At 44.9% G+C, this 14,635-nt stretch overlaps 1 protein-coding gene across 3 annotated transcripts; it reads left to right on the top strand.

Moving 5' to 3' along the window:
* Positions 1-1,572: 1,572 nt before the first annotated feature.
* Positions 1,573-13,133, top strand: pak4 (p21 protein (Cdc42/Rac)-activated kinase 4). Of its 3 annotated transcripts, XR_008952926.1 has the most exons (12): positions 1,573-1,733; positions 6,309-6,545; positions 6,700-6,923; positions 7,681-7,882; positions 8,147-8,377; positions 8,693-9,151; positions 9,401-9,534; positions 9,847-9,973; positions 10,209-10,334; positions 10,434-10,568; positions 10,665-11,104; positions 11,145-13,133. XR_008952926.1 is itself a non-coding variant. In XM_057048920.1 (11 exons), the coding sequence occupies exons 2-11, from the start codon at positions 6,345-6,347 to the stop codon at positions 10,818-10,820; spliced, it is 1,995 nt and encodes a 664-aa protein (XP_056904900.1). In that variant the 5' UTR covers positions 1,573-1,733; positions 6,309-6,344; the 3' UTR covers positions 10,821-13,133. The 3 variants fall into 3 exon arrangements, 2 of the variants coding, with proteins under 2 accessions (XP_056904900.1, XP_056904901.1); XM_057048920.1 differs by having other exon boundaries at positions 10,665-13,133; XM_057048921.1 differs by lacking the exon at positions 1,573-1,733 and adding an exon at positions 4,722-4,981 and having other exon boundaries at positions 10,665-13,133.
* The last annotated feature ends 1,502 nt before the right edge of the window (positions 13,134-14,635 follow it).

Below are 14,635 nucleotides of genomic sequence, written 5' to 3'. Positions count from 1 at the left end.
CCCTGCTAAACTAATTATCCACCCCATGAATATTGCTGGGATTGATGATCAAGTTCTGCTCTTTAGAGTCCAGTCAGAACATTCATTACCTCCAGGGAGAACAGAAACCAGTGAGGCTCTCAACAAACTACCGAGCTGTGGAGAAGCCTGATTTAAAGTTAAGGGTTGACACCGATGAGCTCACTCAGTGCTTCTGCTTTTGTCTTTTATAGCACTGTTATTGCTCAGGATGGAAGGCCATGCCATCTATATATTTTTTAAAATCATTCTTCTGCTATGAAGACCAATATAATTCAACAAATGAAATTAATTCAACGATAAACATAGTTAAAAAGAGGACATTTGAGTCATATCAAGGAAAGTAAAGCACAAGCGTTTACTCCTGCAAGGAGACACTTTGTAGTCATCAATTATAATCTATGAATTTTTAAAATATATATTAAAAAAATCATTCCAACATACAAAATACCGTGTATAATGACTTATCCTTTATTCCAAACAAGCAAACCGTCCAACGGTGGGAGCCACCAGTAAAGCAGTGCGTCCACTCTCCACTAGAGGGCAGTATTACACCGACTCATTTCACAACAGTTTTTTGTACACAACCAAAAAGACAGAGCACAAAAGAGCAACAAAGGGCACAAAAGAGCAACAAAGGGCACAAAAGAGCAACACTATTGTCCGTCAGTTTAGTTGCACGTATAAATCAACGTGTTAAGTTACGTAACTGACGCATTGATCATAAATAGCTGCACATATGGTCGCACATACATTTCTATCTATTTAAAATCGGTTACTGTATTATAAAAATGCTGAAAATAGTACATGGTTATCTTGTATTTTTATATTAGCTATTTGTATATTCGATCATTTATTATTGTATTTTAGAAGTAGAAAACCACTGCAAACTGAATTGGTGTACAACCTGCTGTGGTGCGGTGCTGTGCAGCATGATTTGTAAAACAATAACACACCAGTGTGATTATTTCTCTTGGCTATTGAGTGACATGTTGGTCTGAAATCATGAGCTGCACGCTGCAAAATATCCTACACTAGTGAGTTTGGGACAATCTATAAAATCAATAAAAGCTGTTCTGTTGACCTACAAAGGCAAACAAACATAAGCAGAATAGTAAGGAATCAAAAATGGCTACATGCTATAACACTACAGCTGATAAAGCATTAGCAAGTTAACAAATAATTTGTCTTCTGTCTATCAATTCTATGCAACAATGACCCGATTTGTGCTGATTGTGTGCTGCCCTTGCACAGGTCAGTGGAAGATGGGCCAAACTCCTGGAGGTGGAACCAGTGTGGTAGCTCTAAAGCTGCCCTTTAGCAATACTTTCTCTTTTGTTTCTAGACATAAAACTGCATCCAAGTATCTACAGTCTCAATTTTAATAGCCTAAATTGGACAATCACATTAAACATTGGGGTCTTCCTCTTGTGACAGCTTACTAGTAGGTGTAATATGTCATTTTCTGGTCAAAATTGGCTACATTCGTCCCATCCACTTGACTTGCATATCCCTGGATAATTTGGTTGCCATGGTGCCGCGCCACAGTTTCCCGGATGTAGACTTTTTTCCCCATTCAACATGGCGTCGGGAAAGTGAGACTTTGCTAATGCTACACACTTTGCCCAAACTTAGTCTGCGTGTTTTATAGACAGGTCGGTCTTATTTTCACGGCACAGTGGTGGCAAAAAAACATTTTTTCCGGACGTTCTTGGGTGAGTAAAGACTTATCTTCACAGTAGTTGGGCAAAAGGCGATGAACGCTAGCTTATGGCGCGGCTCTTCTTGTTTTGGTGCTAACAGTTGCTAACTGCTTATAAGTCTCTGCACTCTGCGTTTCGGGGGCCAAACTATCACTCTTTAGTTTGTGCTGTATTTGGCTTTTCTTTATTTCGTGTTGTGTAAAATAAAGTCGCCTGTGGCGACGGGTACAGCGTCCGGTCCAAATCTGGTGTCGCGACACGGGGGGCGAAGAAAGTTTCGAACATTAGTGAGCTGCAGCCCACGAACGCCCATTTAAAGCTCTTTTATGTAATGCACGTTTACATTATGTAATTGGGGTGTTTACGGGGAAAAAATCCGTGTTTTGGAGACTTTTAACAGCATTCGCACCGCCAGGCTGCCAGCTTTAAACACCCGAGAACACCTGTTATTGATTTATTCTCTATGATTTCATGTGTTATTACGGGTAACATCCCAGTTGCGTGATCCGGGTTCGGCACACATTCCTGGGATGCCAGAGCTTCAGTACTGGGGGTCTCTACTCACCCCCCCACCACACGCTGCCTCTCCCCATCAATCTTAAGTTAACATCCTGCCTTCTTTGCAGAACAAATCTGATCAAACTTGTATTACTAGATGTGAGCTACAGGTTTTAATGTCCATCTTGCAGGCTGCTGTCAGCTGTAGCTTCCACTATTATATATTTTTGTCACCCACCAAATTCTGTTCCACTTAACAACCAAACACAAAGTTCTCTCTCCGCAAACCGGCTGCTGTCGTACTGAAGGACTGGGCCGTAACTGGACGTGCTGTTTCTCAGAACCAGCAACAGGGATCACAGGGATCAGCTCAGGGATCTTTTCAATACCGGCCCCTTCGTTGGGGTCATTTTATGCAGATGTGTGTCAGCAGTTTCCATTATTTACTGGATGAAGGAGGACGCATCATAAGAGTTCTGAAACGTCTCATTGTGTCCTGGCATCAGGTTTTACAGGAAAAGGTGGCGGCGATGCTAATTGCTTGGGCGTGGATTTCTGTCACAAAAATGGAATCGGCAGAACTGGAATCCACGAATAGACGGGTGAAAACATCAGAGATTCATAAAGGAGAGCACGGAATTAAGGGGAAACAGTGTTGCTTCTAGATTTGAATGCGCGATAGCTTCCCTGTCGGCTGGATGGAGGCAGGTTGCTGTGGTGAAATAGGTCTTGGATACGGACGCGAAGCAATCGAAAAATAATGCTCGGGGTTATTCTGGTTTTTACTGGAACCAGAAGGGGCCCGGCTTGTTGCCTCGTAGGGGGAAAAAAAATCCTCTCTGGAATGAAGGCAGCCGCCAACATCAACATAACCCTGGAGGTGCTGAAGATCACAGGCATAAAACAGAAGCATTTCAAATCACAACACCTCCATTTCACATAGTCAGTGACCACTCACAAGTAACCTTTTTTTTCCCCCTTTAAGTGACACTTTTCAATGCAAGTCATGATGGAAAAAATGAGGTAAATGATCATGCTGGGGCACGCACACCACAAATATGTTCCCAAAACAAAGGAAGATGGTGGCAAGCTGCACTCAACCACAATATTAATGCATCCAGGCGCCATCAAATCCATTAGAGGATAAGAGTTCTGCTGCAGCGAGCGCACATTAATATCGATAATACCGGCCCGTGGGTGGACGGGGATAATAGCCACGGACAATAACGGGCTTCAAATGGTTAAAGCGAGTGTTTTATACTGAAATATTGGTGTTTTTCCTGTAGCAGCTAACGGGTCCGCAGACTGTTTGTTCCCTTTGCAAGTGTGGTGACCTCTAAATCTAAATTTATCCTTGAACTTGACTCTGTGACCCGTTTGTCAGCGAAACGAAGGTCCAAAGGTCCTGTGCAGAGTCAACGCTGTCCGGGGGGAAAGTTTGCTCCCGCCGCTGTCTTTATCTTTGACCTGTCCACATTCCAGAACCTGCTCCTGGAAGTCAGCCCTCATTGGCTGCAACACTGGGAGCTTTGTTTGAACGGCGCTCCGGCACTGGCAGGTTGCTGCGTCCCTCCCCACGATGCGCGGAGCTGTTTCTGCTTATTAGGCCGTTTTAGAGACCCGTGGATAACAGGCGGCTTTAATGTTAATATCAGTGGTTCTGGTGTCTTGTGCTGATTCCATGTGTGGGGAGTCCTCCTGTCTCTGTGGGTTTCAACTCAAACTTAAACGTCACGAGATTTTTGTGGATCCAGGAATCGAGTGCAAAACAACAAAGTGTCTTATCAAGTGTTTCTCGGACTTTGCCCTCTTTCCTGATCAACCAAATTATGTTAGCAGAGGCTTTTTTTGATTCATTTATTAGTAGAGTTTATAGCCTAAATTATAATCTTTTAATATAGCTGGAAAAAACCCACAATGATAGTGATTAACTATAAATTCCTTTGTTTTTCAAACGAGCTCAGTAATCAGAGTCCTAACAGGTGACACGTGGGCCCAAAGGGAGGAGAGAATATTTCATTTATAATGCAGGGTTATTACACTTCAATCAATCAATCTCTGCCTCTGTCTGTCTGTCTGTCTGTCTGTCTGTCTGTCTGTCTGTCTGTCTGTCTGTCTGCCTCTCCCCCCTCTCTCTGTTCTGCTTCTCTCCACCTTTCTCTGTCTATCTGTCTCCCTCGCCATCTGTCTCCCTCTCACTGTCTCTCTCCCTCTCTCACTGTCTGTCTCTCCCTCTCTCTGTCTGTCTGCTTCTCTCCCCCCTCTCTGTCTCTCTGCTTCTCTCCCACCTTTCTCTGTCTATCTGTCTCCCTCTCACACTGTCTGTTCCCTGTCTCACTGTCTGTCTCCCTCTCTCTCTGACTGTCTCTGCCTCTCATGTCTGCTTGTCTGTCTCTATCTCTGCCTGTCTCTCTCTGTCTCTCTCCCTCTCTCTCTCTCTGCCTGTCTCTCTCTCTCTGTCTGTCTGTCTCCGCCACTTCATTCGGTGACGTCACGATACTGCCCCACGTTTCGCTGAAACCGTAGGAATGCGACACGGTTTAAAATCACGGGCTCGTGCCGAACGCTGTAAAGTTCCATGCATGTTTTTTTTCCCTTCTTCTCACGTCCACGTTCGTCGCCTTTGATCCGCGGTTCGTTTCGACATCGCGAGATTTGACCGAGGCGAGTTTCGCGGAAGCAACTTTGTTTCTTCCTTGTGTTTGGATATGAAATCAGGTGGATGTCGGTTAGCAGCAGGCTAAAGGCTCGCTCGGGTTCATGTGAGTATTCGCGACAGAAGCCGAGGGATTCGTGCACGTCGGCGTTGTCGCGTTGTGTTCCAGTGTTACGCTTCGCAAACCAAGTCAGGAGTTGAAGTTAGAACAATTGCAGAAAGTTCATGTGGGGCGCAAGAACAAAACTGGCTAGAGTCGTACAGCAGGATCAGCCAGTCAATACTTTAATATTTGCCCCTTATGTGACGGGTGCTAGCGACTGAGCTAACGGGGAGTGTGGCATGGGATGTTTCCACAGTGATAACTGGGACTGCTGGGATCATAATGTATGAGTGGCCATGGCTTCGACCTCCGCCCTCTTCTCCCCCCGACCTGTTACTGGCTGCTGATATCAGAATGTCCCGACAGCTGTTGCTCACCACTATTCTGGTCATCATTCTCGGTGCACAAGTGTTAGTGACACACGGAGGGAGGGATTCAGGCTGAAGCTGTTGTCATCCAGTGACGTGAGACTGTTCCACACAGTTAATGTGTGATGCTGGTGTAGTTTTGGCTTAATGAGCCCAGCAGGGATTCTGAATATGAGCCTTTCGTGTTTTTTCTAATATAATGTTTCATGGTCATTCTGCAAGAGATTAAAAAAGCACTACTGAAATTGACAGTGTCCTGATATGCAAACCAAAACTTTATTTTTAATGTTTTTCTGAGTTCCTAAGTCAATGCTTTTGTCCAGTTGGTGCGTCCCACAGTGAAGTTGCGTCGTCTGTAATGCTGTTTCAGCCAGACAATAATTACAGGCCTCTGCAGTGATTTAAATGCCTTTTCGTAGAGCAAATGAGACATTTGTCACCAGGTTGTAATGTCATTTGAGAATCGTTAGTTATGTAGCGTTCAGGGTCTGAACACGTGCTTTAATATGAATTTACATAACAGTGTGAGCCAATGGTGTCCATTTCTTTCTAACTCATTTTTTCCCCTTTATTTTAAACTTATTGGATGACACTTGGTATGAAAGGACAGAAGGTGGCAGCAGGCGTGGTTAAGGATAAATATCCCAGTACTCCTGTCGTGCCTGGCGGCCGTCTGCACAGGGGGGCTTCTTCTTCTGCTCGTAACACTCTGATCACTAACGAGCTCCTGTTTGACTACTGGGAGTGTCTCCTTTGAAACCCACTGACAAAAAAACAAGGTTATGTTATAGAGGCAAGTTTTCTGACAGGGTTGTGTTTCAGATAAATGTGATTCCACACCTGATGTTGGGTCATAGTTCACAGGATTATGGTTTCATTTAACTGAAGTCACTGTTTGTAGAGTCACGCGCGCACTTGAGGCTGTTGTATTTACGTTTTGGCTTTGTTCTCCTTCTCTGAAGGTTTGATGCTGGGCTGCAGCTGCTTCAGCTGCCATCATGTTTACCAAGAAGAAGAAGTCTCGGATCCAGATCTCTGCTCCGTCCAACTTCGAGCATCGCGTCCACACAGACTTCGATGAGCAGGAGCAGAAATTTGTAGGGCTGCCTCGGCAATGGCAGTCGCTTATAGAAGACACAGCCAAAAGGCCGAAACCCTTCATTGATGCAAATGTCATCACTACTGTGGAGCCACGAAAGGTGAGTTCAATAAAAGTAGGGTGAAACCTTTGGAGAAGCAGCCGCCTATGTTTACTGGACCTGTTGCACTAGTTATTAAAGCCTTTAATTGACCAAAATAAATGACTGTTAGCCTGTTCCTTGTGTCCATCATCTTTTTTCCCCAAATTTCTAGACGATTGTACGCGGCAGCAGCAAGTTGGGGGCCGATGGCTCCCTTACGGGGCTGCTGGATGAGTTTGACAACATGTCTGTGACTTGCTCCAACTCCTTGCGACGCGGTAGCCCCCCCACCCACCCTCACAAGGACTACAGCTCTACGGAAGGAGGGAGAGGAATGTTACAGGAAAATGGCGACCCTATTCACAGACACCACTCAAACTCAGAGAGACATGACAGGTGAGTAGTCCTACTATGATTATAACTGCATGTCATTTGCTGGTGATTATGTATTTGACACCCAGAAATTACTGAAGCGACTAAATAAACTCCCCTTAAATTACAGTATAGTGCACAAGCTAGCTCAGGCAAGCCGCTATTGTGCTGCTCACAGTTAATGGAGACATTTGTAGGCCTAAGTTATAGAGTAGTTGTGCTGGACCTCTCGTTTTTTCCATCTCCCTGTGAGCCGAGGTGAAAGTTAGCTCAGCATGTCATCCTTCATTGTGGTTCCTCATATTAGTCATGTCTCCCGAGTATCAAGTCTTTGCACGACAAGCTTTAGATGGAAAGTGTCTCGTCGCTGTCGTCAGGGCACATCATAAAATCTATTCTATCACACTGCTTGAAATTTACAGCTTTATTTTCCAGCAGAAGTGGGGAACAGAAAAGCAACCGTCAACATTGTTCTAGATTTAATCTAAAAATCCAATTCAGAATCGCCCTATTAAGAATCTCGATGAATCTTGAGAGCAATTACTTGGGACATTCCTACTTAAGTAGTGTCACACATGCACTAATACTAATACAACACAATGTATCCATGAATTTGTGTGAGAGAAGTACAGAAAGGACCAGTGTTGTCTGCTCGGCACCATGGGAGAGAAAACTACTAATCGCCCCTGATTAAACTAGTTACCTGCTTCTACTTTTTCTTTTCTTATGGTCATTTCACAACAACACACTCAAGGGGAAAGTTTTGTCTTTGTTCGTGTAGAGACCGACAGAGACCAGAACAGGGTGGGGCCGACCCGCGCCACACTCAGCGTGGAGTCCATCCACAGTGGGACGAAGGCGGCCACATACGGCCCCAGCAGCAACCTCGGGGCCAAGAGCCGGGTAGACACCAGAGGGACAGGCCAGGCTCAGGCCCACCTCCGCCCCCCCACAGAGACAGAGGTCCTCGTGACCGCGGACAGGTAGCTGAAGCATACTTGACTGATCAGTAAATGTTAATATTATCTTATTTTACAGCTGTCTTTTATTTTCCCATATTGAAGGTTTTAAATACTGTACGTGAAATAGATTTATTTATTTTTTTTAAATAAAAAAGCTGATTTCTTGATGGAAAAAAACTTACAAATAGCCCTGACATAATATTTAATTTCATATAATTTAGCTGCTGGTCTGTGTTTTTCTAAATTCCCTGTAATTCCTTCTAACAAAGGCCTACTTGTCTTTAGGAGCAGGTTGATCACAGAGATCAACCTGACAACAGGCCAAAGTCCAGTTACGTGGTCCGAGAGGGCAGCCCTCAGTCTCCCAGGGATAAGAGGCCCCTGTCTGGACCCAACATCCGCACCCCAAATCTCCCTGTATCAGAAGGGGTGATGAAGACAGCCCAACAGAACACGCGACCCTTTAACACCTATCCAAGGACCGACAGCGACGGTGGACGCAGTCCAACAGGACAGGTAAGGACCACAGTCCTAACATAAAGAGGGGGGCTTTTTAGCTCTCCAAATCTCAACAATTAAACGTCAATGGATTCAATTGGGTTTTACCTTTTCTTTTAAGAAGTACAAAGAAAGAGTTTAAGTCACAAGAGTTTTTTGATGGTCGATGAAGGCAGTTTGGTCCTTCCTAAAGGTCATGTCCTAAGTTTAATGCAAAATTTAGGACATTAATTTTGTCTTCTTATGTTTTCTGGGCAGGTAATAAAGTAGACGTTGCTGTAATTTCCATTCAGATCTTGTAACGTTATTTATTCTTGTGACCGTCTCTTCAAGACTGTTCGACACCAGGAATCCTCCCCTCAAAATGGCCCCTCGGGCAGCTCCTCCCGAGGGTCTTCCACCTCCAAGCCTCCTCCAGGCCACCCTCACGCTCATCATACTTCACAACCAATCCTCACCCCCGACAGTAGCCATCATCCACACACACCGCACCCCAGCGTTCCCGCCCCACGGCCCCCTGTGCCACATGGGCCCCCATCGTCGGGCGCTCCGCCCCAGGGCAGATCGCCGCAACGAGAGCCCCAGAGAGTTTCTCACGAGCAGTTCAGAGCGGCGCTACAAATGGTGGTGGATCCTGGCGATCCACGGACCTATCTGGACAACTACATTAAAATAGGAGAGGGGTCCACCGGAATCGTGTGTATCGCCACGGTCAAGACCACGGGGAAATTGGTGGCGGTGAAGAAGATGGACCTGAGGAAGCAGCAGCGTAGAGAACTGCTCTTCAATGAGGTAATGTTTGCTGATTTAGCAAAATTATTCACTTTGTTATTATCATGTAGACCCTTGCAAAGTCAATAAATCTGGTGCAACCGTCTTCTCAGATTTTAAAATGCTATTGTTTGCTGATAGATTAGAAGATTTGAATCATATTTGAGTTTTGGAGGAATTGCTGTACTTCACAAATATAATAGTGCCTTCTCATGTGAGGTTGTGTTTAATAATGAATATTTTAATCTGTCTCTCTGTCAATTTCTAAAGGTCGTAATCATGCGGGACTATCATCATGAGAATGTGGTGGAGATGTACAACAGCTACCTGGTGGGAGATGAGCTCTGGGTGGTCATGGAGTTCCTGGAGGGGGGGGCTCTGACTGACATTGTGACACACACAAGGTGAGATTTAATGAAGTATTTTAATATGCAATTTGATCAAGCCCCATTCCTCATTTTGACTGTCTTACCAATAAATGGTCCTCAGTCGTCCTGCCAACACCCGTTCCTTTCATAAGGGGGCAGTGTAACCATGCAGTAGCACGACCTGAGTCATGCAGACGCGGAGGCCTTTTTACTTTGACTTACTGGGAACTGTTTGTGGTGTTTGTGGCTCCTGTGCACCATGCAAACAACAGTCACGATACCCCTGCAAATGCTGACACGTAGAAAAGCAATAACCCCCGTCTCTGTTTTGTCTTAATCCGCTCTCAGGATGAACGAGGAGCAGATTGCTACAGTGTGCCTGTCTGTCCTGAAAGCATTATCTGTCCTCCACAAACAGGGCGTTATCCACAGAGACATCAAGAGTGACTCCATCCTTCTCACTCACGATGGCCGTGTATGTTGGTTTTCTTCTGCTCTAATTCCAGAACAACCAGCTACATCTGAGTTGCTTTTGTAGTAGGAGTGTTAATGGACTTTAATGTAGTTGGATTAAATTTCTTAATTCTTTGAAAATTGGCTTTAATGATAAGTGGGTAAAATGCATCATCTTGCACCATTTACACCAAACGAAACCATTTTTGCTGCCTGTCTCTTTTCCTCATTTATAAAAGGTTTGTTTTTGTCCACAGGTGAAGCTGTCGGACTTTGGCTTCTGTGCCCAGGTGTCCAAGGAAGTGCAAAAAAGAAAGTCTCTGGTTGGGACACCGTACTGGATGGCTCCTGAGCTCATCTCAAGGTTGCCTTATGGACCAGAGGTAACATTCACACTCGGATTTCGCGTTATTTCTGTCAATATTCAGCTATCAATTATTATATTAAAAGAGCTGCTCCACGTTTGAAAATCTCGTGTTCAGGTGGACATCTGGTCGCTGGGAATCATGGTCATCGAGATGGTGGACGGGGAGCCGCCGTACTTTAACGAGCCACCGCTCAAAGCTATGAAAATGATTCGAGACAACTTGCCTCCAAAACTAAAGAACCTGCACAAGGTAGATTAGCTCTTTTAGTTCTTTCACAGTTCAAGAATAAAACTGCTCCTTTTCCAAGAGAACCGAACGTAAGTCTCCCTCTCTCATTTTGCTCAGGTCTCTCCTCTGCTCAAAGGCTTTTTGGACCGGATGTTGGTGCGGGACCCTGCTCAGAGGGCCGCGGCCAGCGAAATCCTCAAACACCCCTTCCTGACGAAGGCGGGTCCCCCGTCCTGCATCGTCCCTCTTATGAGACAGAACAGGATGAGATGAGACATGCAACACTAAGACCTCCAGGCCGCGGGAGGTGGCATAGGCAGGTTCAGATGGATCAGAATACTCCTGTACACAGAGCAGCATATCACCGGGGTCATAGGTCAGGGGCAAGTGGTCGATGTGTCGGGTAAAGTTTGGTCTGGACTGCAGTGTGAAGAGGGTGTGCAGGAGTATTCTTCTTATGTGAATCACTGTGGGGAGAGCATTCCCGTATTTAGAGGCAATAACAGTATGTGACTGTGCGCGTGTGTGTGTGTGTGTGTGTGTGTGTGTGTGTGTGTGTGTGTGTGTGTGTGTGTGTGTGTGTGTGTGTGTGTGGAGGTCTGATGCCAACACTTTCTTGGAGAGAGAAGACCAGAAAAAGCAGCAGCTTGCTCATCAGGCAGGCGTATTTCACCTTATAATTTTATTAAGGGGACTGAGCTGGAAGGTTGAAGGACTATGGCTGGTCGTTCCTCTCCGTGTGGACCTTGCCTGGATATTCATGTGTGTGTCGGGGTTTTGCACATCGGGTGCTTTGAAGGAACTGTGGGTTTATTGACCAATTTAAGCAACAGAACAACATTTACAACTCCCTGACAGTTTCAAAGCTGGATTTGTGGCTACCAAGGCTTCTCTCACGGACAGATCCCAGACTCACGTCTCGCTACACCCAGACCTTACTACTGAGGGAACATTCTTTTTACACTAAACTGAGTTACATGGACTTAATTTTGCAGCCATATATCTACTAACTTCCTGTTGTAAGCAAGCAAACATACACTAAGTCAACACTGGAGTTGTTGTTTTTTTTTAAAGTTTCTTTTATTTCTATATTATTTTTCTGTGTTTGTACAATAAGCATAGAGAGATATATCCGTTTTGATTTATGTTTTACTATCAACTTTGTGATGGTTTTAATTGCCTTCTACTTTATATTAGACCAATGTGTGTTGATTTCTTAAGCACTGTCAAGCAGAGAGAGATACTGCACTCGAGGGACTCCAGCAAACACACCGTTGTTGCTGTCGACCGCCGGAGGATTCCATCAGACCAGAACGTTTGTGGTCAGGCAAGCAGGAGAGAGCTCTAAAGGAGAGAGTGAGAAAAGGACTTAACTGTTGAAACATACTCCTGTCTCTCCACTTTAGTTTTGTTAACTAGTCTAGCTGATAGAGATACGTCACTTCACAACCTAATAGTTGTTCTGAACAAACAACAGTCGGCACGCTTTAAAGGCGAGTGTTTTGCTTTTTATACACCACTACACGTTTTTATCGTCCTGCGTCCATTTTACGCATGCTGTGAAGAGCTCTCTAACTAGCTTCCTGATTAGACTGCGTGGTGACCGATCCCCCACATGCACAGGCTTCACACAAACACTCAGGTGCCAACAGGGAAAGGAGCTCTGAATCTAGATGACTAAGCATAACATAGGTGGATTAGATAGGCAAGGGAAACAACTGTGTATAGACATCTCTGGGCCGAAGATCTCACGTCTCCCCTGACGTGGAGGTCGGCTGTTGTATAAAGGAGATTCACACTGAACACTAGCTGCTAGAATGCACACATTTAAAGAATCCTTTTTCCGGACACCATTGCACATCGGCGCGATTCAAGCCCAGCTGGGGCCGACGAACCCCGAGTTTTGTCTCCATCCTCTAAAAACGCATTAGAACACACTGGACAGCACACTGGAACGACAACAGCAGATAAACCCAGCATTCAGCTTCTAAACGCCTCCTCGTAGGACACCTACAAGCTATGTTAATGATATTTTTAAAATCTATGTGCGTAACATTATATTTCTGTCTCCTGACAAAGTCGGAGCACCAATCACAGTCTTTTGAACTTACGACCAATATTTCTGTAATAAACCTCCCTTTTAGTGTAAATATGACAGAATCAAAGACGAGGCCACCCTGATGTAACCTAACGGAAGCATGCAGAATCCCCTTTTCTGCCTTTATCTTCAGCCACGGCACAAAGCTTCCTCTGTTCATCAGTTATTTATTTGACTAATCTCTCCACCCCCTCGAAGAAAACCTGTTTTTCATCCTTTACACGCTGCCAGCCGTTGAGAAGGGCAACTTTTAGTCTGCAGAATGTCAGAGGTACAACTAAGAGGGTTTCTGCTTCTGTTGTGTAGACCACAAAGTGACGGTGTTGCCATGCTTTCGCTTTTCTAGAGTATTGTGTGAAAGTGCAGGAGTCGTCGGGCCTTGTGTGAGTGCTAACAAATCAGATGATTTTTAAGAAAAAAAGGCAAGTGTTGTTTATTCCAGTGTGACTTAAAGGACATGTGTTACAATAAAATACTAATTGTGTAAATGTCTTGTTCAATAATGTGAAGGCGTGATGGCCGACCAGACAGGACTATCTGTGCTTCTGACCTCAGAACACGGGGAAATTTAGGGACTTCCTTCCTAAAGTTGAATCATCCTAGACAGAAGTGACTTATGACACAAAGTGGCCTCCGTAATGACGGCAAACATCTGATTCTAGTGTTGACATTCATCCAGCTCTCGAGGTTTATGGCCTTAATGAGCGGGCCGTAAAACTGAGGCCGTGACCCGTATCTGCCGAGACGCGTGCAAATACCGGTGTGTAAAAATCTGGAGACGTCATCGTAATTCAGTCCTGAAGGAACGGGTACGATCCCGCTCTTTCTTTTCTTCCTTTCTGACGCTCACGTTGGTGTTTGTGGCCGATCTGCGTCACCGTCGACACATTTACAGCTGCTGGTAGATCTACGGATTCCGCCACTCATTTACAGGCCTCGGTACGCTCGGAATTCTTAGTGAGCTCATTTTTAAACATTTACAGATCTAATTGCTGTGAGCGACGCATTTAGCTGCGGCGGGATCCAAAGTTCCCGGCGGCGTTGTCGGGAATCGTCGAGGCTTTGAGCTCCGTTCCCGACTCCTTCCCTTTCTTAGAAGCACCAGCTGAATTTCAATCCCCACTGTTCTGACCGGTACCGACACAAAGGTCAGGGGTCACGCCATGATCTGATCCGATGAAATGAAACTCTCCCTAAATTGCGCAACATCTGAAAGCTCTAGAGCCCCCCCCCCCCTGTGAGTAAATGAGTGCTCTCTTGTAATTGCTTCAGTCTTTTTTAGTACTATTATTGTATCCTGTGTATTGGACTAGATGGAAGAATCCTTTCTTTTGATCAGAACTGGGATGATCTAATTACACTGTCGGCATAAAGTTGTGCACGTGTGTGATGACCTATTTTTGGGTGCGTTAGTGAAGCAGAGAGGATGTAGCGGACAACGTGTGATCGAGCGTGCTGTGGTGACGCTTCCATAGCTCATTTCACATCCCATAAAAGGCTTTAATAACAGTTTAAAGTACTAACTGTATCGTTTTACACTGCTTTGGGTCTTAAACATTAATAATCGGCTCGGCTAAAGTGGTCAAAAATGTGAAAATGTCAATGACTCCAACAGATGGTATCTATTTTACGGGGGGGATATTTTATTGAATGACTTTGTGCTACAGAGCTTCCTGAAAAGATATAGAGCAGCAGAAGTGAAACTCTGGTGCCTGTTGAGGATTCAAGTGCCTTTCACCAGCATCTTGATACTTTGTTGGGATTATTCTCGGAGGTGACCAACGTTTGGTACCACTGTTGACGGACCGCTTCACCCATCAGACTCTTATTTTGTCGAAGCATTGCAGCATTTCCTGTTTGTGTATTGTTGACGTCACTGGTATTGTAAAATAATAACAATTATATATATATATATGCATAGCCTTTACATCAAAAAGTACTTTTTTTTTTGCAAATACAGCTTTTGCAAAAGTCATCCTTGTCTGTTTTC

The sequence above is a fragment of the Takifugu flavidus genome, chromosome 12 (assembly GCF_003711565.1).
Source record: "Takifugu flavidus isolate HTHZ2018 chromosome 12, ASM371156v2, whole genome shotgun sequence".
NCBI lineage: Eukaryota > Metazoa > Chordata > Actinopteri > Tetraodontiformes > Tetraodontidae > Takifugu > Takifugu flavidus.
The sequence above is the reverse complement of the archived record's forward strand: the minus strand, read 5'-3'. Positions and strand labels throughout refer to the sequence as shown.

Bases quoted from the DNA above. Each gene is read 5' to 3' on its own strand.
- pak4 (XM_057048920.1), top strand. From the start codon at position 6,345: ATGTTTACCAAGAAGAAGAAGTCTCGGATCCAGATCTCTGCTCCGTCC. The intron at 9,535-9,846 runs GTGAGATTTAAT...ATCCGCTCTCAG, and splicing joins GACATTGTGACACACACAAG to GATGAACGAGGAGCAGATTG. The intron at 9,974-10,208 runs GTATGTTGGTTT...TTTTGTCCACAG, and splicing joins TTCTCACTCACGATGGCCGT to GTGAAGCTGTCGGACTTTGG.